Raw genomic sequence first — 27,982 nt, 5'->3', positions numbered from 1 at the left:
CAGTCTCCAAACTCCAAGATCCATATAACTGTTTAAAGCCGCTCTCGAGGCAGTCGAAGAGTGCCACCTGATAATTTTTTTTCAGGCATTTATAGGGGCCACCACAACCCCCTACTGCTTAAGCGCGCGCACGTAACAAATGGACAGCGCCGGCGGGGGTGGGGAGATGCCTAAATGTGTACGCATGCGTAGTGCGAGGCACGCAAGCGCAGTACGGTCCCCCGGGCGGCGGCGGCGGCGGCGGCTCTTCGGGGTGCTCGGCTCCCTCCCATCTAGGCCGGCCCCGGCCCGTTTAGCCCCCAGGAACTCACTATTTGGGGCCGCGGACTTTCTCGTCGTGCCCCACAAAAGTAAAGCTTGGGGACCTGGGGGGAGCCGGAAGTACCGCCTCGCGATCCCCAAATACTGTCGGAAACGGAAGTGGCCATCGGAGGCAGGTTGGGGGGAGGCCGGAAGTGACGGTACAGTGGGGAAGTCGGGGGCGGAGCTGCGGGGTTGTGGGGTGTGTGTGTGTTTGGTGTGTGTGGGGGTGTGTTTGGTCTGTGTTGGTTGCGTCGCTCTGCTAGAGCACCGAGGGTAGGTGGAAGAGGGAGGCAGTCAGCTAGCAGAGCTGGCCTACCGTGAGTGTCCGTCATTTCGGGTCTGTGGCGACTTAGGCGGGTTCGATGGGCGTGGCGTGGCGTGGCGCGCGTGCGCGAAACCACTTTCTCCGCATAGTCTGGCGCGACCCTCGGTCTCTCGTTGTCCCAGGGTTTGCCTACTTCTCGGGCCCTTGTCTTATCGCGACCAGTGATGACACTGGTCTTGTGTTTCCTTCCTTCTCTGCTTCCTAGCCCGACTGGCCCTCCCTTATTGTGATTGGCATCGTGGAGGCCCTCCCACCTGCCGTCCTCCAGATCCCTGTGCCGTCGATCTCTTGGCCTTTGTGTTTCTCTCCCTGTGCCCCGGAATCTGAAGGGGAATGGGGGAGGGTGTGAGTGTGTGTGCCTGTGTGAGAGAAACTCTTTAGGTATTGGGGCGGAGTCTCGGGCCGGGGAGGCTTCCGGGTATATAAAAATCTGCTCTGGGCGACAGCGGACCTCCCTCATAACATTCTTTCTTAGAGAGCTGTCGGCCATGGAGCCCAATGATAGTACCAGTACCACTATGGAGGAACCTGACAGCCTGGAGGTGCTGGTGAAGACCCTGGACTCTCAGACCCGGACCTTTATTGTGGGGGCCCAGGTGAGACCCCAGTACTTCTGGGAGACACCCATTAATTCTTCCTCTTATAGGTTCCTTATTCTGAGAGAAGAGCCTAATTTTCTGGTTTTCACAGTTTCTTTCATTGATTCCTTTGTTCATATTGTAGCCAGAACATTTTCTGATGTTTCCTCTTTGGTTTTTGTTGGGGAAGGCAGATTTTCTTTTGCCTTACTCCACCTGGATAAAACTCAGTGCAGAGAGAAAGAAGGAAGGAGGAATCTGTATTCCAACATCATAGATGAATCCCAGCCCAAAGGGAGAGACACGGCTCCTGCCTTTGGGAAAGGAAAGAGAACACACAGACCTAAAATACAAATGTGTCTTAAAAACAAAAACTGGTGACGTCTGTACTGTGTATTTAAAGGATAGAAATCAGATCCTGTAATGCTCATAATGCAGGTAGAGCTCTAACAGACAAAATTTTGAGGTGGTTAATTTATAGTTTTAAACACGGTGTTACATGTATTTAAGGAGACCATGTAGGCTTGTGTGATTAGATGTACGTAAACAGCTTGGTATTCTTTAAGAGTCAGTTGTCTAGTTAGGAAAAATGTTTTTCTGGCTTGCCCCTTTTGCTTTCTTCTTGCTTGAGTCTGCCTTCCTTAATCTGATTTTCTACTCCATCTTCTTTGTCACTACTTTTAGCTTTGAGATTACAGTGTTGGTATCGTTCTGTGTTTGGGGAGGGGTCACCGGTATCTTTAGACACACACATTACTTTGGGAGCCAGGCAGAGAAGGAGAGAAGAGAATGTCAGTTGACTTTTCTGTTTTTCAACCCTGTAGTTTTGTCCTAGGTTTATAACTTGAAGTTCCTCATGTTTATTGTATGTATATTGACAGGTGTTGCCTTAATTCAGGGCTTTGCACAATAATTAACCTCACAGTTAAGACAGGCAGGTAGTGATTTTATGATGGGATGGTTTTTACCCCTCACAAGTCGGTTGTCCCTCTGTTGTCCTTCCTTTTTCTTCCATTTCCAGATTCCTATTTATGTCTCGTCTTCTTTACAGATGAATGTAAAGGAGTTTAAGGAGCACATTGCTGCTTCTGTCAGCATCCCCTCTGAGAAACAGCGGCTTATCTATCAGGGGCGAGTTCTGCAGGATGATAAGAAGCTCCAGGAATACAGTAAGGGGGTGGGGGAGGCAGTTCAGAGCTGCCGCTGCTGTTCAGAGGGATGAGCTGAGGCCGTGGGTTTACCTGATCATACAATGTTTCGGTGTAAATCTTTTTTTCTGCAGATGTTGGGGGAAAGGTTATCCACCTTGTGGAACGGGCTCCTCCTCAGACTCAGCTCCCTTCTGGAGCGTCTTCTGGAACAGGGTCTGCCTCAGCCACCCATGGTGGGGGACCCCCACCTGGTACTCGGGGGCCTGGGGCCTCTGTTCATGACCGGAATGCCAACAGCTATGTCATGGTTGGAACCTTCAATCTTCCTGTAAGCTTGTGTTTCACATGGGATGGTTTTTCTGGGGGTAGTTTTGGTTGTGGTAGCAGTCAAGAGCTTATAAGACAGGCGTCTCAGTCTTTAGATTGGGTTTGGAGGGCTCTGTGGTCTGATGATGGCCTCAGTCTTTGAAGAGATAGGGGGTGGGGCTCCAGAGAATCAGTTGGAAGTGCGGGGGCCTTAGTATTTGACTTCTCCCAGAACAACTTCCCTTACCCTTTCCCCAGAGTGACGGCTCTGCTGTGGATGTTCACATCAACATGGAACAGGCCCCGATTCAGGTATCACGAGGCCTGGGAGGGTCAGGGAAGGGGATCTGGGAGAAGGAGGCCATGAAGTGGGGGCGGATCTGGCTGAGGAGATGGCTGGGACCTGGTTTAATAGGTGGTGGAGCTTGTGGCTTATCTCAGACCTGTCCTGATCTTCTCTCTCCTGTTGTAGAGTGAGCCCCGAGTACGGCTGGTGATGGCTCAGCACATGATCAGGGATATACAAACCTTACTATCCCGGATGGAGGTGAGTGGGCAGGGCTGGCTAGGGTCTGTTTGTCTCACTGCATCCTCCCTACCCCTTTTCTCTCAGCCTAGGGGTGGGGGCATGACTGGCCACATCCACTGGATTCTCCCCTCCTAATCTAATCTCTTTGCAGTCTTCATTCTTTCGGGAAGAAAAAGTATCTTTGTGAGGCTGTTTCATCCCTGCCAATTCTCTAAGTCCCGGGTATCTGGGCAGTTTGTTGCAGACTTGTCAGATGATTCTCATGGCATGTTTTTTCAGTTAAATACGGATTCCATGCTTTTCTATTCCTCGCTTATCATATTTTATACTGGGATGGCCTAATTTTATTAGTTTGCTTTTGCAACCGGTGGCCTTTCCTTCTTTTCTCTTGGAGGTTAGGAAACCCCAGGCCATACTTTTTTTTAGTAATTTGTTTGCAAGCATCATAGGTATTCATCACACACCTAACTTGCGTAAGTCTTAGGGAGTTGCTAGGGAGTCAGGTGTAGATGCAGAGCCCTGCCTTCAGGGAGCCGAGTTAGCGCATTCTCCACTCAGTCTGCTTTGACCTGAGTAATTTTCTGCTGCTGTCTCATCTTGCCTTTGGTGTCCTGACTCTTCCCCACCTTCAGTGCCGAGGGGGACCCCAAGCCCAGCAGAGTCAGGCGCCCCCACAGACGCCAGCTGTGGCCTCGGAGCCAGTAGCCTTGAGCTCTCCAACATCAGAACCGGTCGAAAGTGAAGTGCCTCCTCGGGAGCCCATGGAGGCAGAAGAGGTGGAGGAGCGCGCCCCTGCCCAGAGCCCAGAGCTCTCCCCTTCCGGCCCAGCCCCAGCAGGCCCAGCACCTGCCCCAGACACAAACGCACCCAAGTGAGAGATGGAGGGAACCTTTTGGGGTAGGAGTGGGTTGGGGATTCTAAGTGAAGTATGAGGACCAGGGAAGGTCTGATGGGAGAGGAAGGATTGCTTAGGGGTTATACCTGTAGAGTTAGTGTTGAGGGGCAGGGAGGGGCTCCAGTGTAGGTAAATGGGGTTAGGCCTGGCCGCTGAGCCAGAAGCACTGGTCTCCCTGGGGCAAGGAAATCCAAGTGGTGCTTCCTGAGTCCACACAGGCCCCGTCTGTTTCTTAGGGTTAGTGTTTTGCCATTGTAGGTACAGGATTGTATGGTGGGGAGGGTGGAAGCAGTTTATTTTCCTCTTCTCATCTTCCCCTGGGTGAGGTTAAAGAACGGAAGCTCTGCTAGTTCAGGAAGGGATTGGGCCAGGGGTCTGGGAGGCCAGGAAGAGGTAGGGCAGATATGGTGAGGTTGGGAATCTGAGGGAAGCCTTGGCTCACTGCCTCTTGGGGTTGCCCACAGCCATCCTTCCCCTGCGGAGTATGTCGAGGTGCTTCAGGAGCTACAGCGGCTTGAGAGCCGCCTCCAGCCTTTCCTGCAGCGCTACTATGAGGTTCTGGGCACCGCCGCCACTACAGACTACAATAACAATGTGAGCCCGCCCACCCCCTTGCCCAGTACTCCCCAGTGGGGCAGGGAGAAATGCAGATCACCCCTTCCCCCGCAGAAGGTACTGCCTTCGACAGAATAGCTGCTCTTTAGATTTGGAAGGAAGTGATCTTTTCCTCCGTGACAGAGAAGGAGGATCTTTTTCTCTCTGACATCTTTATCATGGCCACTGTCACTGTCCTCGCACCCTCTTGATCCCCTCAGTGAGTTATTTAGGAAGTTTATAAAGTAAGGGAGATTAGCAGGTGGTAACTGATTCATTGTAGGGCTTATTTTATCAGGAAGCTGTTAACGTGTATAAAACAGAATTTACTTGCAAAGATGTGGACTACACAGAAGCTTCTAAGCACGTACTTGAAGACGTAGAGGACGTGAGAACGTGATAATTTCAAGAAGGTGCTGTTTTTGTTAGCAAGGTGGATTCTAGCCTAATGTTTTCCACCTTTCTGTGTTTGGCCCCGGGGAGTACAGCAAGAGGGCCGTGAAGAGGACCAGCGCTTGATCAACTTGGTGGGGGAGAGCCTGCGGCTGCTGGGCAACACCTTTGTGGCGTTGTCTGACCTGCGTTGCAATCTGGCGTGTGCGCCGCCGCGTCACCTGCATGTGGTCCGGCCCATGTCTCACTACACCACCCCCATGGTGCTCCAGCAGGCGGCCATCCCCATCCAGGTGGGTCAGGGGAGTCTGGCCTGAGGGAGAATGGAGGGCTGTCAGTGGAACGATCCAGCATAGCTATTGGGCTCAAAAGAGGTTAGAAGGGGAGCAGACTTTGGAAACGTGGTGACGCACGATGAAGGAGCCTTTAGAAGTACAGTGTGTCGTGGGGTGCTCTGGGTTAGGCTCTGGTGTTTTTCTCACTTCTGCCCCATCCATCTCTATCGTCCAGATCAACGTGGGGACCACTGTGACCATGACGGGGAATGGGACCCGGCCCCCCCCGACTCCCAATGCAGAGGCACCTCCCCCTGGTCCTGGGCAGGCCTCGTCCTTGGCCCCCTCTTCTACCACCGTCGAGTCTTTGGCTGAGGGGGCTCCCTCGCTAGGACCGGCTCCCCCACCGACCGCCAGCCACCCAAGGGTCATCCGGATTTCCCACCAGAGTGTGGAACCCGTGGTTATGATGCATATGAACATTCAAGGTGAGTTAGGAACAGTCGCTGGCAGAGAAGAGCAGCGCGATGTGGGAGGTGGGGTTGGCGCTGAGGTGTGAGGGCGCCAGGGTGGGGAAGGGGAGGCCAGGGCTGATGGCGGTGGCAGGGGGATCGAGCAGAAGCTCTTCTGGTTGGTGTGGGGGGGGAGGGACAGGAAGAACTACTTGTCCTCAGAGAGCTGTTTGCATGGTGAAGGGAGTGTTTTCTCCTTGGCTAGATGGAGTGAAAGGCAGGCTTTGTGGTCGGGGGAGTGGAAGCCTGAAGCGCGCCGATCTCAGGAGGATACAGTCAGGCCTTGGCCCCGCCTGTCTCAGGGCCACTCTCTCTGTCTCCTTGCCCAGATTCTGGCACACAGCCCGGTGGAGTTCCGAGTGCTCCCACTGGCCCCCTAGGACCCCCTGGTCATGGCCAGACCCTGGGTAAGAGTGAGGGCATCAGAGCAGGCTGAGCTCTGGGTAGAGAAGGGGTAGGGCCAAGTGGGTGGGTTGAAGGGGGTCCAGGTTCAAGGTTACATCAGACCCACCCCCCAGGCTCCACCCACATCCAGCTGCCCTCCCTGCCCCCTGAGTTCATGCACGCCGTCGCCCACCAGATCACACATCAGGCCATGGTGGCAGCTGTTGCCTCCGCGGCCGCAGGTAATGACCTGAAAGGGGAAGCCTGGGAGGTGGGGCCTGGACCACGGTGGTGGGCATCATCCACTGGCAGGCCGGGGCCCGGCCCTCAGCCCTCTTCGGTCTCTCCCCTCTGCCACCCACAGGACAGCAGGTGCCAGGCTTCCCGACAGCTCCCACCCGGGTGGTGATTGCCCGGCCCACCCCTCCACAGGCTCGGCCTTCCCATCCTGGGGGGCCCCCAGTCTCGGGGGCTCTGGTGAGTAGGGGTGGGGGAGTTCCACTGGGGATGAGTGTGGGGAGAAAATTCTATGGTGGGGCATGGAGAGGCCAAGACTGAAAGCCTGCCTTTCTCCTCTCCCCTCAGCCGGGCGCTGGTCTGGGTACCAACGCCTCTTTAGCCCAGATGGTGAGTGGCCTCGTGGGGCAGCTTCTTATGCAGCCTGTTCTTGTGGGTGAGTACTTGTTCTTCCCCACTTCAAACTGAAGAGGTTTCCCTGGCTCTGAAGGCTGATGCTCCCTTCCCGGTCTCCTCACTGGCACTTCCCAGTTCTCTCCATATTCCTTTGTTCTTGCTTTCCTACTGGGAAGACCAGAGTGGAGATGCTGTGGGGTCTTGATTTTCTTGAGATTTCAACTTTCCTCTTTTGGCCCCTATAGCTCAGGGGACCCCAGGAATGGCTCCACCTCCAGCCCCTGCCACTGCGTCAGCCAGTGCCGGCACCACCAACACAGCTACCACAGCTGGCCCTGCCCCCGGGGGGCCTGCCCAGCCTCCACCTCCTCAACCCTCCGCCTCTGATCTTCAGTTCTCTCAGCTCCTGGGGAACCTGCTGGGGCCTGCAGGGCCAGGGGCTGGAGGGCCTGGCATGGCTTCCCCCACCATTACTGTGGCGATGCCTGGTGTCCCTGCCTTTCTCCAGGGCATGACTGACTTCTTGCAGGTGAGTGGCTGGCTTGCTCCTCACTTCACCCTTCCTATTCCTGGGCCCAGCCAGGCACTGGAGTCTTGTTGCCATTATATTGCCACTTGGAAGGAAACTTGGGAATTTATTGACTCTGAACCCTCCATTTTGGAGATGAGGAAAACAGGGCTTGGAGAGAGAAGCATAGTAATTTGGGGCACTGCTTTCTGACCTAACCCCATCAGAGGGAGAGAGGCAGCTGCTCAACCTGACTCGACTCTGGAGAAGCTACAGTGTGTATTCTGCTTTAAGGTGCAAAGACTGGAATAGAGCTCCACGTCTTCCAGACCCCTGTTGATTTGTGCCTTCCTGATGCCCTTTTATGCCCTTGTCCCCATTCTCACTTTGTCTTCTGTTCTTCCTTCCTTCTCTGTGGGGCAGGCGACACAAACAGCTGCTCCGCCACCTCCGCCACCTCCGCCCCCACCCCCACCTCCGGCCCCAGAACAGCAGACGGCGCCTCCACCAGGGTCCCCCTCTGGTGGCGCAGGGAGTCCTGGAGGCCTGGGTCCTGAGAGCCTGCCGCTCGAGTTTTTCACCTCGGTGGTGCAGGGTGTGCTGAGTTCCCTGCTGGGCTCCCTGGGGGCTCGGGCTGGCAGCAGTGAAAGTATCGCTGCTTTCATACAACGCCTCAGTGGATCCAGCAACATCTTTGAGCCTGGGGCTGATGGGGCTCTCGGTGAGCAAATGGGGGTGCCTTGGCCTTCTCTAGGGAGGGGCAACCAGGGGACGGTAGATGGCCTTTGTTAGGGGTATTGTCAAGGTGGAGTGAGGCTGATGGGCTGGTGGGCAGGCCAGGTGGTAAAGGCCACTGCTTCCTTCTGCCCCTGTCCCTAGGATTTTTTGGGGCACTGCTCTCTCTTCTGTGCCAGAACTTCTCCATGGTGGATGTGGTGATGCTTCTCCACGGGCATTTCCAGCCACTGCAGCGGCTCCAGCCCCAGCTGCGATCTTTCTTCCACCAGCACTATCTGGGTGGCCAGGAACCCACACCTGGTAACATCCGGGTAAATGAAGACCTTGGGCCCAGAACTCTTCTCACCTTCAGTTCCTTATTCCTAACTTTGTTCGTTGCCTAAAGCTGTGACTGCCCCAGCTCAAGCCCTGGGCTTGGTTGGGGAGGAGGGGGAAGTGTCTTGAGGGGTGTGGGACTTGGTTCTAAACTTGTGCTGTTCTCTTCCCCCCACACCGCCCTCCAGACGGCAACCCACACATTGATCACGGGGCTAGAAGAATACGTGCGGGAGAGTTTTGTGAGTAACCCTTCCCCATCCCCTCCTCTCCTGGCTCTGGTCAGGATAGCCCACGGCTCCCAGTCTCTCAGGGCTTCTGATTTGGGGGTCTTGTGTGTGTTTTGTCTCTCAGTCTTTGGTGCAAGTTCAGCCAGGTGTGGACATCATCCGGACAAACCTGGAATTTCTCCAAGAGCAGTTTAATAGCATTGCTGCTCACGTGATGCACTGCACAGGTCAGGGGCTCGCTGGGCCCAGGTGAATGGGGCGTGTTGGATGTGCAGGGCTGCTGGGTGCCAGCATTCCGTCCTTATTTCTCACCCACAGACAGTGGATTTGGGGCCCGTTTGCTAGAGCTGTGTAACCAGGGCCTGTTTGAATGCCTGGCCCTGAACCTGCACTGCTTGGGGGGGCAGCAGATGGAGCTTGCTGCTGTCATCAATGGCCGAATTGTAAGCATCACCCAGCCCCAGATTCCCAGCCTTTTGTTTCCTCAGGTTTCTGTTTTCTTTGGTATCCTGCAGTTTTCTTTTCTTTTTTTCTTTTTCTCAAAACTGCCATCCTTTACTGTTTGGTACCTTTCGAAAGCTGTTTGAGGGTTTTGTGTTCCAAGTCTGCTTTCTGCCCCCCAGCGTCGCATGTCTCGTGGAGTGAATCCGTCCTTGGTGAGCTGGCTCACCACTATGATGGGACTGAGGCTTCAGGTGGTGCTGGAGCACATGCCTGTAGGCCCTGATGCCATTCTCAGATATGTTCGCAGGGTTGGTGATCCCCCTCAGGTAAGGGACCTGATGGACTATGGGGTCAGGGGACTCGAAGGAACTGCAGAGATCTGAGAGGGCCTTTTGTGGTGGTCTCCTTCTCTGTCCTTTTGCACAGACGGTTCCTGAGGAGCCAATGGAAATTCAAGGATCAGAGAGAACTCCCCCTGAGCCTCAGGTACCAGGGAGAGGTCGAGGAGCCAGATAATGTGGAGTGGAGGGCTGGGGCCGGAAGGGCTGGAGGCTGAGAATTCTGAAGCCTGGGTCTTCCCACTGTCTGACTGCCAGCGGGAGAATGCTTCTCCAGCCCCTGGGACAACAGCAGAAGAGGCCATGTCCCGAGGTCCGCCTCCTGCTCCTGAGGGAGGCTCCCGAGACGAGCAGGATGGAGCTTCAGCCGAGACAGAACCTTGGGCAGCTGCAGTCCCCCCAGTGAGTGTCAGGAGGTGGTCCAGTGGGCTAAAGTAAGGCAGCTGAAAGTTGTGGGAATGACTATTTATCTTTTCCTCCCCAGGAATGGGTTCCTATTATCCAGCAGGACATTCACAGCCAGCGGAAGGTGAAACCGCAGCCCCCACTGAGCGATGCCTACCTCAGTGGTATGCCTGCCAAGAGACGTAAGGTTGGTTTGCCTCTTCCCTGAGGATCGCTCTTTCTCCGAATTCCCCTGTTGTGCTTAGAGTCAAACTATGCTTAGAGTCAAACTAATTAGAGCTGGAAAGAATTCTTCCTAGTTTAGTCCCCTGATTTAATTGATGAGGAAAACTTTCTGGCTCAGACTTGCTCACGGTTGTTGCCCCACACTCTTATATTAGTCTGTTTGTCAGCAGTCCTTGTCATCCCTCAGCTGCCCAATCCCCATGTGACCAGGGCCCATCGTCGTTAAGGTGGGCTTCCTCTTGTGGACTAGCTAGCTGTGAATACTGGGTGGCTTGACCCGTCCTGCCCCTCTTGTTTTGAAGACCAAGTCCAGCACATTCAATGGTGTTTTTGGCCAGAGCCAAACACAATTAGGAAGGCATTTCTGCTGTCAAAATGACACATGGACTGTTTCCCTTCTCTCCGCTAGCATGGAGACTCAGTGGTTGACTCATGGAAAGGGTGAGCTGGGTGGTGACATTGGATCTGATGTTGATCCTCTTTTCCCTTTCAACCCCATCCCCCAGACGATGCAGGGTGAGGGCCCCCAGCTGCTTCTCTCAGAGGCCGTGAGCCGGGCAGCTAAGGCAGCCGGAGCTCGGCCCCTGACAAGCCCCGAGAGCCTGAGCCGGGACCTGGAGGCACCAGAGGTTCAGGAGAGCTACAGGCAGCAGGTGCCCCCACCTTGAAGCAGCATAGGGATGGTCTAGTGGGAGGGATTGGGCTAGGGTCCCTCTTCCCTGGATCCCTTCAGAGATGAACTGGTCAGTCTGGGGCTACTACTTGGTTTTAAAATGTTTTCCCCTAGGGGCATCTGGGAAGGCTCAGTGATGCCATATTGGGCTACTGAACAGTACATGGCTGGTGGGGAAATGTTAGCTCCTGAGGGATGACTTCTGTGTGCTTGCTGGGATCCTAGGGGCTGGGCCAGTACCACTACAACTTGCTTTGCTCTCTCTCTCTAGCTCCGGGCTGATATACAAAAGCGACTGCAGGAAGACCCTAACTACAGCCCCCAGCGCTTCCCTAATGCCCACAGGGCTTTTGCTGAGGATCCCTAGTTCTTTGCTCCATGGCCCTCCATCATCAGGGGACCGTTTCTCCCCTCTTCCTTCACAGTATTTAAGAAATAAAGTCAGATTTTCCTGGCTCTTTCTTTTGGTCTCTAAATTGTCTTCGTTAAGTAGTCTAAGCCCCTTAATCTTCTATGAAGTTGGTTTTATAAATTAATTCCCAGGAACCCACCTATACTAGACAGCTTTTAACATTTCACCACGAGCAGATGTGCAGTACGATGTTTTACTGTTCGTGCAGCACAATAAGTGTACAAGCCTGCTTGTTTTGAGGTCAGCCATTTTCAAGGAAAACTGTAAATGAGATGAAAGAAACCTACATGGTTTAAAGAAACCTATATCCTAGTACATGCTAGGATAGGGCTCTCAAACCATTTAATTGCCAAGCAGCTGCAGACCTGTAGTCTTGACTAGCATGCAGTGGTACCAGCGTAACTCAACCAAGTTTGACTATGGTAGAACTGTTCTACCCAGTTCAAGGAGCCCAATCAAGTTCAAGCTCTGTGCTTGAACACACGTGACAGCTATAAAGGCACTTCCTTTCTTTGTAGACACGACCAAAGGGACATGTGGCTGCAAATTCTCTGCTGTCCCTTCTCCTTTTTAGCTAGTTTGTGCTGGGCAAATAGAACGTGGCAGAAACCTAAGGCCAGGTTGTAAGCTTTGCAGCTTCTGCCCAGACCTCTTGGAACACTGACTCAGGGAGGGACATTAAAAGGCCTTATGACTCAGGATATCTTGCCAGAGAAGCCATGCAGAGACAGTGGTTGACAACCCAATGGAGTTCTGCCTTCCAGATGTCCCACCATGGCCCCAGACATGTGAGCAAAAGCCCTATAGGACCAAGGAGCTCAGGTGCTGACTGACTGGTTACCAACCAACCTCACTCACTGGCACAAGATTTGCCCAAGGGAGCCCAGCTCTAATTCCTGGCCCACAGAACTTTAAAGATACAACAAAAGTTTGTTCTGAGGTAGTTCTGTTACATCACTGAGGTAAATGGGAAATGGTTCCCTGACTGAAACCACTCTACAGATCACGTGGCACTGAACCATGACACAGGAGATTGCAAACAACTGACCCATCCCCAAAATCATTTTGGAAATATTTTTTTAATCCTTTTATTATTCTTTTTTAACAAACGGCCCCAGGGATAGGGGACCAGGGGAGGGGGGAGGAGGGGAAGCGAGGCCCCAGCCCCACAACCCCTCCCCACCCGCCCCTTTCCCCCTTATATATTTATAATCTATATACAAGCCCCGGGGGGGGGGGCAAAGGGCACTCCCTCAGCGGGGTGGGGGCAATCCAGGCTCCTTGTCCCCTCGGGGCCCAGGCTCCTCTGCCCTTCGGGATGGCCCTTCTCGAGAAGGTGCCCCCGTCCGCTCCCAAGGCTTCGGCGTCCAGCACAGGGCATCTGGTGGGGAGGCCTGGGGGACAGGTACATGTGGAAGAGTTAAGTCAAACAGGGAGGTCAGGGATGAAAGGACAGGAACTCAGGTGGTGACTTTTAAATTAAGACTTGAGACCACAGGGGTTTCTCCTTCACCTGTTGGTAGAGGTCGATGCGCTGGGTGCGGAAGACTCCACTGTAGGTGGAAGGTGGGGCCTTGAGACGGGAGTTGAGGCCAGAGAAAGACCTGAAGGAGGAATGGCATTTGAGGCAACCTTAAGACCTGCCCCTGGTCCCCAAAGAAAGTAAGTCCTTGGGGATGGATAGGCAGTCTGCATCCCCATTCCCTTCTCTTGCCTTCCAGCTGGAGGAGTACGTGATGACCCAGGTCCCCCAAGGTTGCTGTTCAGTTTTCGATAATCATGGAACGGCTTTAGTTCTACTGGGTGCAGCTGAAGGACAAAAAATTCATGAGCATCCTGCTTCTCAACGCTTTTATCTCGAGATGCTAAATCCTTACCCCTAACTCTTGGGGTTCCCTAGCACTTCAGTTCCTGTACCTTACCTCTGCTCGCCCCAAGCTAGGGCCGAAGGGCCTGGCAGGTGAAGGCAGCACCCGAGTAGCAGGAGCAGGTGGGGGCCGCACAGCCAGGCTGGGGGGCTGCAGAGCAGGGCCCACAGGTAACAGAGAAAGGGGGGGTGGGGCAGGAGGCGGCGCTGGTGGCAGGGAGCCGAAGTTCACCACAGGCAGCTGAGAGTCCACCATGGGTAGAAGCACCTGTAACGAGAAACATGGGAGTGTGTGTTGGGGCAGGGAGGAATGTCAGAAAACCATGGAGAGAGTCCAAACAGGTAACAAAAAAAGCTAGAAGTTGGAGGAGAACAGAACAAAAGGGAACTGGGAAGATAAAAGGTACCTGCTGGGCAGGGGCCCCTGAGGGGAGGAAGCCACTTTGGCCACCAGGTTGCAGAGGAGGAGAATAAAAATCTGAAGGGGATGGCAGATCCTGTCGCACCTGTTGGGGAACAGGGAGGAATAAGTCAACTCCCCCAAAAGCATTCTTCACCCCACCCCTAACTCCCTAAGCCCAGCACACCCCCACCTCTTCTTACCTGAAGCAAGGGTGGGTCTGGCAAAGGGCTAGGGCAGAAAGCTGGAGAGTAGAGGAAGGAAGGTGGAGGGTAGAGAACTCCTCCAGCTGGCAACTTCCCCAGCTCTGCTGCTTGCAGTGGGGAGAAATCCAGAAACTGGCCCTTGACAGCTACCCCAGAGAGCAGTGCCGAGGGTGGGGCTGGGCCTGGGGGGAGGTACAGGGGCTGTGATCTGAAAAGAAATTGGGGCAAGGGGGAGGAAAGGCATCAGGAAGCCAAAGTCATTTACTCCTTTAGTCTGAGCAGTACTGTTAAGTTCACTAGCCGCCAGGTACCCTAGAAATGTATTCCCCTTCCTTCTTCCCCTGAAACACAGTTCCATTTCCTTCTGAGATCCACAGAGATCTAGTCTTACCTGTAAGGGTGCAATGAGGGTGTCCCAGGGCGGAAACCTCCATTGTTGGGATGTAGCTGAGAGTCTATGGCTCCCCCTGAAACCTGCAGGAGAGCAAGTATGGAATAGCTCCAGTTTTCCTGGTCAAGAAAAGCTCACTCACCCCACCCACTACAGCAAAAGCAGGGAGAAAAATGAAATGACAAAAAAAAAAAAGTGTTAAAAACTACAAATTGGAAAGGTTTGATATTAGGAGACTACAGAAAGGGGCAGAAAGGGGTCTTGGGATAGGAAGTAGGACCTACCTGAGAACTGGGAGGCCCAGGGCTGCCATAGAAGACCTCAGGGTACAAGCGTTGGCCTGAGGAGCTGGTCTCTGGGCCACAGTGCCCAGAACCCAGGTTCTTGGATTGTGGCTCAGCTGAGGCAGAAGCACTGGGGAGCAGCTCCCAGTCTCGGGCTATGGGAATGGCCTGGGAAGGACAAGCCTTGTCAAGGGGGCTATCTGGGCAACCTGGATGCCCAAGTCACTCTCAGACGCCTTCTCCAGAAGTCTAAGGTCTTTCCCCAAAACCTCACTCTCCCACTTACCTCAGTGACTGATACCGTTAGCTCCTTCTCTGCTTTTAAACTGTCTCCCACCACTAGGCACAAGTCCGAGTCCTGTGATCATGAGGCAGGAGAGATTGTCCCATGATTCAGACATGTGTCCTCCACATCCCACTTCTAGTCCACCCAACCCAAGACACCCAGATCTAGCCTACACAGACCTTGTCACTGGTACCAAACTGGACTGGAGGACCAGGTCGATGGGATGGCCGGAGGGAGCCAGGCTCTGGGCCTCGGTCTGTACGCTGCAATCGTTCTGTGCCAATGGGCCCAGGGGGCAGAGGCTGCTCCCGGGGCAGCTCCTGGGTAGGGCAACACAGTGAAGTAGGATTGGGGAAAGGAAAAGGAAGCCCCAATCAGCACACACAGGCAGAGGAAAGGGGAGGCAAAGGTAAGGCCAAAGTCAAAGTCCCAGAAACATTCTTCTGATCCTTTCTTGGTCGTTTACCTTTCTGTCTCCATCGTGGGGGGCAGGTGGCCGTCTCCTAGGAGGTTCAGAGGGTTCAGAGCCAGGTGGACCCTCACCAGGAACAGCATTCAGGGGGGAGGGGCCTCCAGACCGCTTGGGGGGCCCCTCTGCTGCCCCCTTGAGTCCTCCATCAGGGGAACTTCGCTGGCTGCAGGGACCTGATGACACCTGAGAATCCCCACTCAGGTCCACCCCACTGTCAGACTGACTCATCTGAGAGGAGTGGAGAAGGAGTTAGGTCAGAGTAGAAACCACCCCAATACCTGACTGTGGTACACACATAGACAAACTACACAAAGTAGGCAGCTACGTGATGCAACAGCCCCATACTCATCCCAGCATAGGTGGGGAAGTATGACCAGTGTTCAATAAAATCCCAGCTCAGACACTCCTTCCCACCCTCACTTACCTCTGTGCCAGCCACATCCTCAAAAGGACTCAGGGGTTCCATCCAAGGCTCCATGGAGCCAGGCTGGTAACTCTTCCGGCTAGTGGCTGGGAGGAGCACCAACACAACAGGAGTGAGAGAAGATGGCTCTGCGGCGCGCCTCGCTCTCTAAGCCCTCTAACACAGTCCTTTCCTTCTGCTCAGCTTAACTCACCAGTATGTATACGATTCCAGAGGTGAGGGGTCAGGGCCTCTGTTCCTGCATCTCTGGACTCTCCCTGAGGGCCTGGGCCCTCGGGTTTGGGGCCCAAGAATCCAGAGCTATGAGAAGGTGGCAAAGATTCCTAAAGGTGAGAGACCAGAAGCAAAACATGAATGAGGTGGGAACTGGGGAATGTAAGCACCTGAGACAGAGTGCCCCAGTTGTGGGGAAAAAGGGAGACGTGGGAGATAAACAGCGACTAACGCTGAGAATTTGGGGTAAAAACACAATGACAGAAATAAGAAAAAGAGTGAAGAAAACGTAAGTGAAAACCTTTGAAAGTGAGAGCAGTGAAACATCACCTCAAGCCCCATCCCTCACCTCCTGCAGCAGCTCCGGTTTTCTGGGAGGCCGCTCTTGCCGTTTGGGGGGGAAGGGATTAACCCCGGCAGAGTCCCGGGGAGTCCCGCCCACCCCCCTGACCATCGGCCCTGGCTCCTCCAAGTGGGGGTCTGGGGAAAAGGGGAAATCCGTCAGCATGTCTTGCTCTATCACTGAACCGAGTTTTTCCCTCTGTACTCCACCTCCCAACCCTTCCACCCTCAGTGCAGACACCCAGCATCAGGGCTCCCAGGCCAGATTCCTCCCCCTTCAGCACCTGGCCTTCTCTGGGGATGGAGACATTTGCACCCTCAGCCCCTCCAGCTTACCCGAATTGACGTCATTGTTGTTGGCCCTCTGAGGGTCATACCGGGTTGGGGGCCGAGGGGAAGGGCCTTGGGGGGTTTGGGGAGGCCCAGGCTTGGGCCTTGGGTGGCCCCCTGGTGCAGCTGCACTTCCTTGGCGGCTGCTGAGCTGGGCCAGAGCCTGTTGGATGCCAGCAGGGTTGCTGTGGATAACCTGGTCCAGGCGGAAGACAGCAGAACTGCTGGGGGGTGGGGGAGGCAGAGGGAGCCCTGGGGAACGCTCCTCTGGAGGACGGCTGAAGAAAACAGAGCATCTGTTCCAGTATGCACAGAATTGTTATATCTTCCCTACAAGTCCAATCTCTTCTATCTCTCCACCTTCAACCAACCAGTCCTCTGCGCTAAAATCCAGGTGTTTCTAGGCACTTTCCCCCACCCCCCCCACACCGTGCGGCTTATGGGATTCTCGGCTCCCCAGCCAGGGATCGAACCCAGGCTCCAGCAGTGAAAGCACCGAGTCCTAACCACTGGACAGCCAGGGAATTCCCCATTTCTGAGCACTTCCAAGGAATTCTACTTGTAAAGATCAAGGAGAAAGCAAGGAATATGGGTGTTCCCAACGCTGTCAACTGCTTTCCAGCTACTTTACCTAGACATGGATAACCTAGTGTGCCTAAAAGCTTACCCTGCGCCCTCAGATCTCACACTCCAGTCCACAGCACCCAACCACACCTTTCCCCCAGGTTTTCTCCCCTCCCCCAACTTTTTAACCCTAAGAATAAACTTAGTCACCTGTCTGTACCCACCTTCGGTTCTTGGGAGAGGGCCAGCTCCTCTTGTCCCCTCGCCCTGGGCCGGTCCTCCCTCCAGGACCCCCGCCACCTCCACTGCTACCGCCACCACTGCCAGACTTGCTGCTTGGGCCTGGGCGCCGGTTCTGCCTTTCCATGCCTGGCCGCTGACTCGAGAAGCTCCGCTTGCTCAAATCCTTTGCTCTCTGGCTCAGCTCTCCACGGGACATGGCTGAAATGCCTGGTCCAGCTCCACCTCCACTGCCTCCGGGAGTCCCCACAGCTTTGGGGGTTAGCAGTGCTGCTGGCGGAGCCTCCTTGTCACCCCGGCGCTCACTGGCAAAGTCACTGCTCTCTGAGGCAGTCTCCCATTCCTCATTGGCTTGGTCTGAGTTCTGGTTTGACAGATCGGGAGACTTAGCAGCTGCCCGGCGAGGTGGCGGGGGCACTGCTACCGTTGTGAGGGCCTCCTCCGGTCCAGGAGTGGAGACTGGAAGGGCAAGGGAAGAGGTCTTGCCCTCAGCCCCCCTGGCAGCGTTCTCCCGTTCCTGTTTCAATCTCCGGAAACGAGGCGGTTTGTCCTGCTGCTGAGCCCTCCCATGTCGCCTCCTTCTGGGCCGCTCTCCGTCTTCCACACCCATGCCTATGTTGCTGCCTCCACTGCTGCCTCCTCGGGCCATGGGGGACAGGGGCCCTGGGATCAGCTTCTCTTTCAAAGGTTCCTTACTTGGAGGCAAAGGACCTGTTGGAGGCTTCTTTGGAGCCAGAGACTTGGTTGGGGGGCTCCAGCCTGGGCAAATGGGGGGAGGGGGCCGCCCTCCCCCTCGACCCCGGCGTGATGGCACCCCTCTGGGAGTGAAGACTCGTCCACCTCGGGCAGTGGAAAAGCGGGCTGGGGCTGGTGAAGGGGGTGCTCCTGATGGTGGGGGAGCAAGAGGGACCTGCGTAAGTACTCCTTCCTTGGGTGTCGGGGCCTCCTTGTCTGAGGGGGCCAGATCACTCTCATGGGTCTCGCTGCCTGTCTCTGAACCCCGCTGCCGGCGCCGCTTGGGGATTTCTTCATACTCTGAACCCTCACTCCGTGTCTCGCTGGCAGTGCGGCCTCGGGGAGCAGGAGGATGGTTTGGTCCCCCTGCCCCACCTCCACGCCCATCATCTCCTCGGAATTCCCGGTAACTACGGAACTCTCGGCTTCGGGCTCCCCGCCCCCGTCCCCCATAGGTGCCCCGAAAACCCCTCCCTCTGGCAAAATACTCCCCTCGGCCCCGACCCCGGCAAGAGGTAGGACCCACTCTCTCATAGGAATAGTCCCTCCGAAGCCTTGGGGCAGGGGAGAGAGTCCCACTGGGTGGGGTCTCCTTGGGGCCACCTATCTTCCCCTTTGCCGTCTTCAACGGGTCTGGCTTTGGAAGCTTGGGGGTTTCATCCCCCTGTTCGAGGGGCTTGGGGGGCAGATCTTCGACTTTTGCAGGCAGGGGGGGTTTCTTGATAGGCCCAGCGCGGCGGGGAGGGGCCCCTGGCTCCTCTGGAGGGATTCCACGACGACTGCTGCCTGGACGAGGGCCCCAGCGGGTCTCAGTGCGGCTCTCTCTGCGAGGTGGCGGGGGACCTTGGCCTCCAATTCCACGGGCAGGCTTTCGACCTGCTTCTGGCCCGGTCAGCTGTGGAGTCTCCTCCTTGGAGGTTTCCTTTTTGGGTGGTGGAGCTTGTATCTTGGCTGCCTCATCATTGCCTGGGGGCCAGGGGAGTGGACGGGGCCCTGGGGGAGCTGGCTCCTCCAGAGGGAAGCGAGGGATTGGGGGCCCAGGGGCTCCATTCTCAGGAAAGCCCGGATAACTGGCCAGATAGGGTGGTGGGGGAGGTACTGGAGGGGTCTCGCTCCTGAAGAGGGAGACAGAAAAGAATGGAAATTAAGTATCTTAAGACGAGGAAAACCAACTAGATGGGGAAAGAGAACACTTTATTATAACCCAGACACTCCTTTCACGTTAACCCTATCACTTCACTGATAACCCAAAGTACCTTTTCTCCTAGCCTAGATATTGTCACTGGAAACCCACCCATTTCTCTACTCAGACTCACCTCATCCCCTTCTCATCCTCGTCAGCAGCCTGGCGCAGTGGTGAGGTAAGTGGGCGGGGGTCAGCAGGTGTGGTGGTGAAGACATCTCCTACCCAGGCCAACTTTGGATCCACTGGTGGGGTGCCGCGATCCCGCAAGAGTGGGGGTGCGTGGCGCTCAAATGGCTCTGAGCTTGAGCCTCCACTGTCTGAGCGCTCCCGGGGAACCAGGCCTGAGGAAACAAAATAGTATGAGAAAGACCCCCCTTTTTTATGTTACAAACCCTCCAGCCCAAAAAGCATCTCCCCAGTTAATCCTCCATGTCAGCCCAGTCAATGTCGGCACCTCCATCTCCTGGGCCTTGCCCACGCTCCTGAAACACAGTTACCCACTAAGCTTCCCTAGAGATGAATCCAATTAATCCCCCCACCCAGGTAAATCCCAGTTAAAGAAGGACCACTGTTTCATTTCTGCAACAAAGAGGTATCTCAGCAGTGCTAGGCTCCCCTCTTAATTGGTGGCCCTTCATCCCCGTAGCAAGATGCTGATACCCACTTCCCAGGACTAAGGGGTCCACCATCCCCTCCCTCTTCTATGGCCCCTTACCAGAGGGATGCACACCAGGAGGATAGAAATCCAGAGGGGGCCGGCCCTGAAGGAGCCGGGGGTCCACATACGGAGGAATCATCATCCAGCGGGGATCAAAGTTCATAGGGGGCATGGGTGGGGGCCGGCCCAGAGCACCTGGGTACAGGGCCTTGGGGGGTGGTGGAGGAGCCTGCGGAGCTGGCACAGCCCCCATGGTCACAGGCTGTGGTGGTGATGGGGGCACTGGGGCAGGTGGGGCGGAGCCCTGTTGATGCTGCTGCCACTGCTGCTGTTGCTGCTTCAAGAGCTGCTCCTGGGGAAAGACAAAAGGGGATGAGAGAGGCATCAAAGGCCCCAAACAAAAAAAACGAACAAAACAAAAACCAAAAACCGGCAAGTGCGACAAACACCTCGACTAGATGGAAACTAGGGGGACACAAAGGAAAGAGAAATGGTAGAGAGTCCCAGAAAGTAACTCATGGATAGGATAAATCCACGAAAAGCAGCCTTTAAGAGGGGAAGTAACTTCGTTTCACCTGCTGCTGCCGCTGGAAACGAGGAGGCAATGATTTCTGATACTTGGGGTAGCCCAAGCCTTGGCTGGGGGGCTGCCGGGTAGGACCAACACCATCACCCTTGGGCTCCACCTTTGGGGCTGGGGGCGTGGCAGGAGAAGGAACCTCTTCTGGTGGTTCAGGACCCTCTTTTGAGGGTAGTTGGGGTTCCACTGCATGAAAGAAAAGATACTCATCAAAGTGGTCTAGTCCCCTGACAGATATTCCATGAACACCCCCATAATTTCAGCTCTCACCTCTAGCTCCCCCACTGAAGGTTCCATGAACACCCCCATAATTTCAGCTCTCACCTCTAGCTCCCCCACTAAAGGTTCCATGAACACCCTCATAATTTCAGCTCTCACCTCTAGCTCCCCCACTAAAGGTTAAGACCATCCCATTTAATACCCATGAAAACACTTCATGGTCTCCCAAAAGCCAACGGTGGTGGCATTAACTTCCCATGAGACCATCAAAAGTAACAGACACTTTCTTCAGCCTTGCTCCACTCTAGGCCTACGGGAAGTGGTTTCAGGTCACTACTTATTCAGGAATTCAAGTAACAAAACCTTTCTCCCTAGGATGTCCATACAAGTGAAAAGACCCTTCTCGATCCTACCACCGATGGTCCAATAAACCAAAACAACTGCCTTCTATTTCCTTTACTCACATCCTTACCACCTGCACCCTCAACCCCAAGCAGATAAGAGATCTGGCACCTGGTAGTATCCATCACCATCTCCATACCTGGGCTGGCTTCGAAGCTGCCACTGCTGGTGCTACTGGTGCTGCCACCACCACTCACCACGGTGGGAGCTGGAGCCACACCTGGAGTGGGGGTGGACTGGGCAGGAGGGGCCTGTGCCGGCTCTTCTGGTTCTTTTTCAGGTGTCGGGACTGGTGCCGGTGGAGGAGCTGGAGGTGCGGGGAGTTCTTTGGGGGCCGCGGGTGGTGGAGCGGGGGCAGGAGGGGCAGCAGGTGGTACAGCAGGTTCCGATTTGAGCCGCTTGTCAGGTGCCCCAAACTTCTCATCGAGTCGCTTGAGTTTCTCGGCACAGGCTGCCCTGCGTTCCTCCTGCATGCGCCGTTCCTCCTCCTCTCGCCGTCGCCGGGCTCGCTCCACAGCCAGGGAGATTTCAGATGAAGACTGCTTTCGCCGCTGCCGCCAAGCCTCATCCTCATCTTCGGGTGCTGGGGGCTTGCAGGGAGGGCCCCCGCGATCCTGTCAGTGGGCAGACCCAGCAGGGCCAGAGGTATCAGTCATTATGTTTCTTATGATCGCTTTCACAGACTGATCAACTGTCTCTAGCTGCAGGTGCAAAGACCAGGCCTAGGGGCTGATGGCCTCTCAGGGTAGGGACAAACTCATGATCCTAGTCTTGTTTCCTCTCTTTCAGAGACCCAAACATCCAGGTCTCCTTGTTTTTCCTAACTGGCATCCCAGTTTCTCTTCTCACCCAGACTCGCCTAACACCGACGATTTTCCAAACCTTTCCAGAGATGCTCCACAGCTCTGCATTTCCTGCAGCCCATTTTCGGTCCTCCCTCCAGCTTCCTCTTATTACTACTGCTTCAATTACTCAGCTGAAACTAATCTCCCACAACTGACCCTCTCAACCCCTCATTGTAGACACTCACTGGGTAGTCCCCAGGGGGGCCCCAGTTCCCGGTGGGGCCCCGGTGAGGTGGGGGTGGGGGAGGCTTTGGGGCAGGAGGCCCCGGCTCTGTCTCTGGAGGCCGAGAGGTCTCTGCCCAGGCCGTCTTGGGAGGGGGTGGTTCGCTGCCGGGGGAGTTGCCCTTTTTGCCATCTGCTTCAGGGGGCCGTTCCTCACCAGCAGCTGACTGGGACTCCTTGCTGTGAGCAGACCAACAGTGGAATTAAAATCAGCTGCAACCCAACTCCTTTAAGAGTATATTACCATGAGAGAAACGGAGCCCCCTCCTCTCCCCAGAGGGCCCGAACTCACTGGCCCTCAGCTCCCTCCTCATCGGAGTCTCGCCCGTCTTCCTCATCGCTGAACTTGAGTTTCTCAGTGTAGTCGACCTCCTCGTGGGCCCCTGAGGAGAACAGTGAAGAGTGGTAACCCAAGCATTCTGCTCTCCAATCTCATATTTTCTGGAACACAGGAACTACGTGATAGGATGTACTACTAATGCCAACTGCCCTCCTCCCACTGACATCCAGATCCCCACCATAACTCTCATTCTCACTCCTCTTAGTTCTCTACCAGGACTTGGCTTTCTTCCACGTATCTCCCCTACCTTTCAGTGTCTGCTTTTCTCCCACACAACCCATTTTTTAAGATTTTTTTTTTTTTTGATGTGGACCATTTTTAAAGTCTTTGTTGAATTTGTTACAGTATTGCTTCTGTTTTATGTTTTGGTTGTTGGCCGCGAGGCATGTGGGATCTTAGCTCCCCGACCAGGGATCGAACCTGCACCCCCTGCACTGGAAGGTGAAGTCTTAATCACTGGACTACCAGAGAAGTCCTGTATGACCCGTTTTTTCCTCATCAGATTTTGCTTTTTAAAACTAAAACACTTGGGAATTCCCTGGCGGTCCAGTGGTTAGGACTCCACACTTTCACTGCCGAGGGCCTGGGTTCAATCCCTGGTAGGGGAATTAAGATCTCATAACTTGTGTAGTGCAGCCAAAAACCAAACAAAACCAAAAACCAAAACAAACAAAAAAACCCCAAACCAAAACCAAAACAAAACAAAAATACTTGGTCCTTAGTATCCACTCACCTGCCCAACCATCATCATTCTCCTGGTCCAACTGATCAAACTCTTTGAGATTATCTTCTTTAAGAATGGAAGGCCGACCCACAGGTTCTACGAGGCGCATTGGTGGCCCTGAACCTCGGGGGCCTGCCACACGGGGGAAACGGCTATGTATGAAAAAGCAAAGGGGAGAAGAGGTTAAAAGACAGCATGTTGTATAATCACATACGAGACTGAGCCTCCTGGCTAGAAAACCATCTCCTCCCCAATAGGCTTCCCCTGTCCCCAACCACAAACCCAGACCTAGATTACTCACCCGGGCCCATCAGGAGTGGGGTATCGGTAAGGCCCCTGGGGTCCATAGGGCGGAGGGAACGGGAGATATGGGGGATACATCTGCAAAAGGGCCCAATAGTAGCTGCTCAGAGGGACAGTCAAATAGCCTACCAGCTCCCTAAACCTATTATTCTCCCACCCTCACTATATGTCACAGGCCCCTGCTTTCCATGTGTCCCCTCCAAAGACTAAGCCCTAATTCCTAACTCTCTAACTTCCAGCACAACCAATCCAAAACAAGATACCCAAACTCACGAAAGGCGGCATCATTCCGCGGTAGGGAGGGAACTGGGGTGGGCCTGCAGGCTGCAGCCCACCCCGGGGATCATGGCCGTGATGAAGTTTGGAGTCCGGGCCCTCCAGCTCATCAGGGCCACGCCCACCTCCGTCCCTCCAAGTTGTAGAATCTGTATTTTGGAAAAGGCAGAGAGAACATAGCTGAAAATGATGGGGAGAAAGATGAATAAGCTAGCACCTAACTCTGAGATGGAATAAGGTAATGTCCTGGCTAAAAGGTAACCACTCATTCACTCACTAATGGCGGCCACTCACTTTGGGGGCGGAGGCTTGGTCCGGGCCCAGACGACTGTTCGGCAGACTCCCTTTCCTTGGCAGCCTTGTCCTGGTCGCCAGCCGCCTGCAGGGTCGGAAATTCCTCTCGAGAGAATCGTGACAGTAGGCTTGATGCCCTTCCACCTGTTGGTGTTGAGGTGCAAAAGTAGGAGACACAAGTACATTTACTGAGGACGCACCATGAGAGTGGAAGGGTCTGATAGGTAGCAGATCCAGTTCTGCCTCCAAACTCACCCGCTACGTACTACATGTTCATTCCCCAAGAAAAAAGGTCAGTTTTGGGACATCCTCCTCACCTTCAGTTAATTCTGAGACAAACTTGCTCATGTGTGTCCCATGAAACTTGAATATGGGATCCAAAATTTAGCCAAAGAGGAATGAGGAGGTACAGTGGAGGTACAGTGCAGGACTCCTGCCTACTATGGTGCCCAAAGAGACCTCCCCAAACAGCCCTGCACTCACCATCTCCATGTGCTCCATGGGTGACACTGGCTTGTGCCCAGGACTTTACCCCGCTTGGAACCGAAGGAGCGTTCTGGGGAAGCAGAGATAATAAATGGTGACGTGGATGAGAAGCTTCAAGCCATTCTTGCCCCTGCCCCTTAAATAACATCCAGTTCTTCAGATACCTCGGGGGCTGCTGGGGGTCGTTTCGGTTGGTTGGAGGCAGGCGTCTGTGAAGCCGGCAGTGGCTGCGATTCCGGCGGCTGAGCGGTTGAGGCATCGGAACTGAGGGGATGGTAGGATGAGAAGGTTAGAGTCTGAGATGGCTCCAGCTCCACTGCTTCTCCAACTGGTGGAGGACAGGAACTGAACCCAGATCTACTCCCTACTTTTAAAAAGTATTAGGGCAAAATACCATAAGCTCGTCACCCTGCATAGGCTGTCCTTTGTTCTTCAAGCTTTCTTTACATCTGACAGAAAGCTAAAGGTACCATTCATCAGTCATCTAACAGGAGTCCTACAATAGGCAGGACAGGGTCTTCCCTGTTTGTCTCTGACTCTCATGTGGCCAGGCTAGACCAAGCCCCCATTCATCCTGAAGTTCAAAGTTAAAATATTCATAACTCTAAGTCCCCCAGGTCTCTGTCTACCTCTTGGGGTCGGACTGCTCCTGTTTGCTTGCCCATCCTGTTCCGTCTTTCGGCACTAGTGAGACGTTGGGGTCATTGCCTTTGTTCTCGGCTTTCAGGCTTGGAAGGTTGGCTGGGGGTGGCATACGCCGAGCAATGGCAACTTTCCCGAGACTCTGCAGGCCATGGCGAGGGGCAACTGGAGAAAAGGTGGAAAGAGAGTGAAAAATGCTTTATATAAGAGATCTGACAGCATCCTACCCTAGGTCCCATTTAGACATCCTCAATATCTTCTCTTAGAAACCAAACTTCTCCTAGAAACCTTCCCTCCCTTTGCCCTAGGCAACCTCTGAAATTCTATCAGGAAAGAAGGCTGAGATGCTTTACATTCAATACTTCTATGTGGGATGGTTGATCTTGAGCCTGCAGGGAGCAAGCTGGCCCCAGACTTCTCCAAGTCCACATTTCTCTGCCTCCAATTCTTACGTGTCCAAAGACGGGAAACCACAGACACGCCTTTGTAGGAGGGTACTGGTGTTCACCCAAAGCGCAACATCCCCATGGGACCCAAGATAAAATTAGAAAGTCTCTAGTGTTTCTCTAACCTTTGGATGTATGTACCATAGTTGTTTCCCTTCGAAGAGCTCTGAAATATGTGCCCCATTCATGCCCAGCCTCCTATAATTAGGAACATCATTGCAGGACCCTCACCAGCGGGTTTCTGGATCTCTAAGGACTTGCCCTTATATGTATCAAACAGGTTGAGCGAGGAATACTTTTTTCCATCCTTCCCCTTGGCAGTCGGCCCCGAGCGATCGGACATTGCGCTGGAAGCTCATTGAGTACGTTGGGTCCTGCAGGCACCTCCCCCAAAACGTGCCGGAGCCTGTGGGCCAGATACCAAGTGTTTCAGTCTCTGCTCCATTTAGAGACTCCACCAGAAGCTTAGACTCGTAGGCTCCCTTTTATTCTCATCAGGGGCCCAGATATGTGGCCCTCTAGTGTCTCTTCCTCCAGCCTATTCAAACACCCCAGTCGCTTTAAGCAACCATTATCTACTTAGCTCCCCACAGAGCCCAAATGCCATGTTCCCTCTTTCCCCTAGACATCTCTTGCTAAGGAAACCCAAATAAAAATCCAGTATCTTCCTAATACAAACACTCTTCCCTTTGTACCAGCCTATATAAAGTGTAGCAGCCTCTTCGTTATGCCCACAAGTGATAATCTCTCTCCACCAAAATCATTTCAGAGACCTACAATAAAAAAGGGCAAGTCCAAGCTCCAGAGAAAACCAGAAAGACGCATACAGCTCCATCATGTAAGGAACAGAGCTTTAGATCCCCTACTTATTAGATACCAGCTTCCTGTGTGCCAGGTTCTATTCCCAGCCGCCTCACTCCCATCCGAGGAGGTTTGCAGGAAGGTATGCCAGAGTTTAAGGATTTTATGAGCTTGCTCAGCCAGACTGGGGGCTGGTGCAAGAGAACTCCTGAGGGAACAAATGGGGCTCTACATACTCCCAAGCTATAGAACCAAGTATTTGGGATAGCCTGTCTTTTCCTACACTTGCCCCCATCCCAGCTCCTGGAAAAATTTTTGTCTGCAGATGAAATACTGGTGGGCTCTGGTTTACCCTATGTAGATGTGAGAGAAACAAAGCATTATGGACCCACCTCAAGCATACCATGTAACCATGGGGCCGAGGCCGGAACCAACTTCATTTTCCTACCCCCAGTAAAAACACACATCGGCAGTCATTTCTTTCCCTAATACCCCTTGCTCCCCAAGCCGGCCAAACTCTCCAACATCGGTCAGTTCCTGGGTGACAAGGCATTCGTTTATAGAGAATGGTGTAAAGGAAAGAGATGGGAGTTGGTGAGACATCCAGACAGGACCAGGATGATAACCCAAATCAAGAACTTTAAGACAGGTTAGATAAGGATTGCTTTTAAGGTGTTTAAGGAGGCCAGTCTTTGAAAATAAATTTATGAAGGAAAAAGGGACAGAAAAATAGTGAAGAAACTAAAATAAAAGAGAATTAATACGAAAGCAGGTGGGAAATAATACACGTAAGCGGGAATGGTAGGAAAAGGATGTAGACCAAAGTAAGGGAGCAACGTCAAGAGACCCAGGAGAAAGGGCGGGGTTGGGATAGAAAGGAGATAAGAAAGGAAACATGAAAAAAGCAGAAAAGAAATTGAGGAACGTAGAAAGCACAGATGCGGGATAAAAGCAGGGCTCCAGAGTGGGAGTGACTCGACGCGAAGTGGGGCGTCAAGAAGGGGGAACCTTAGCGCTGGATGATGGGAGGGGTCCACTGAAGGAAGGGAGACTCTTGGAGAAGAGGACAGTCAGGCGCGGCCCACCCTAGAGCGGCGGCAGGGAAGGGGACCACAAATACGGGTGAAAGGCCAGGAGCGCAACGGGGGGCGGGGGGGGTTACGGCCCAGGAGTGGGGGGTCGCCCCATGAAGCCATAAGGTGAGTGGGTAAGGGCAGGCCATAGACTCAGAGAAAGGCTGGAAGTGCGGGTCCCAGGGTGGGAGTATCGGAGGGGGAGGGGCAGGCAGGGCCCGGCAGCAGGAGGACAAAATGGCGGCGGCTAATGGCAGCTTCTCCTCCCCCCGGCCCGCCACCGCCGCTGCTGCCGCTGCCACCGCTGCTCCCGCGCCGGAAAAGGGCGTTAGCATTCGGCTCGCCCAGACTCACCTGGCCGGGTGCGCGGGGGTCCGGGACCGGGGCCTAGGGGCTCCCCGGGGTGGGATGGCGGTGGGGCGGGGGCGGATGGCGGCGGATGGCGCCGGGTTCGGCTCCTCCCGTCTCCCTCGCTCACTCCGCGGCTGGGCCCCGACTAACGGCCCATCCGGGCAACCGCCACCCCCGGGAGCGCCCCCCCGCCGCCTCCCACCGCGCATAAACA

At 54.3% G+C, this 27,982-nt stretch overlaps 2 protein-coding genes across 12 annotated transcripts; one reads left to right on the top strand and one right to left on the bottom strand.

Moving 5' to 3' along the window:
• The first annotated feature begins 40 nt into the window (after positions 1-40).
• BAG6 (BAG cochaperone 6) lies at positions 41-11,230 on the top strand. 11 transcript variants are annotated; one of them, XM_079934142.1, is made up of 26 exons: positions 41-433; positions 1,104-1,224; positions 2,258-2,375; positions 2,489-2,685; positions 2,922-2,975; positions 3,136-3,210; positions 3,825-4,063; positions 4,552-4,681; positions 5,170-5,367; positions 5,585-5,837; positions 6,191-6,268; positions 6,380-6,487; positions 6,610-6,722; positions 6,831-6,918; positions 7,124-7,407; positions 7,810-8,107; positions 8,266-8,435; positions 8,628-8,681; positions 8,794-8,896; positions 8,988-9,112; positions 9,293-9,439; positions 9,540-9,599; positions 9,710-9,853; positions 9,936-10,043; positions 10,588-10,734; positions 11,026-11,229. In XM_079934142.1, exons 2-26 carry the CDS (start codon positions 1,117-1,119, stop codon positions 11,119-11,121), a joined length of 3,495 nt encoding a protein of 1,164 aa, XP_079790268.1. In that variant the 5' UTR covers positions 41-433; positions 1,104-1,116; the 3' UTR covers positions 11,122-11,229. The 11 variants fall into 11 exon arrangements, with proteins under 11 accessions (XP_079790268.1, XP_079790266.1, XP_079790263.1 ...); XM_079934140.1 differs by having other exon boundaries at positions 41-461; XM_079934137.1 differs by lacking the exon at positions 41-433 and adding an exon at positions 496-620.
• A 934-nt stretch (positions 11,231-12,164) lies between these two features.
• On the bottom strand, positions 12,165-27,982 carry PRRC2A (proline rich coiled-coil 2A). Its single transcript, XM_079933719.1, has 31 exons — positions 27,772-27,982; positions 25,775-25,949; positions 25,085-25,262; positions 24,620-24,719; positions 24,453-24,525; positions 23,970-24,113; positions 23,673-23,824; positions 23,398-23,477; positions 23,106-23,248; positions 22,325-22,415; positions 21,996-22,212; positions 21,105-21,579; positions 20,340-20,530; positions 19,822-20,116; positions 19,237-19,447; positions 17,170-19,035; positions 16,388-16,659; positions 16,059-16,189; positions 15,690-15,819; positions 15,497-15,582; positions 15,067-15,300; positions 14,780-14,920; positions 14,601-14,672; positions 14,315-14,482; positions 14,031-14,113; positions 13,637-13,847; positions 13,441-13,539; positions 13,089-13,301; positions 12,881-12,975; positions 12,680-12,770; positions 12,165-12,560 (listed from the first exon to the last, which is right to left on the bottom strand). The coding sequence occupies exons 2-31, from the start codon at positions 25,884-25,886 to the stop codon at positions 12,420-12,422; spliced, it is 6,495 nt and encodes a 2,164-aa protein (XP_079789845.1). The 5' UTR covers positions 25,887-25,949; positions 27,772-27,982; the 3' UTR covers positions 12,165-12,419.

This window comes from Stenella coeruleoalba, assembly GCF_951394435.1.
Source record: "Stenella coeruleoalba genome assembly, chromosome: 10".
Lineage (NCBI taxonomy): Eukaryota > Metazoa > Chordata > Mammalia > Artiodactyla > Delphinidae > Stenella > Stenella coeruleoalba.
Note: the sequence above shows the minus strand (reverse complement) of the source record. Positions and strands in the feature narration are given on the sequence as shown.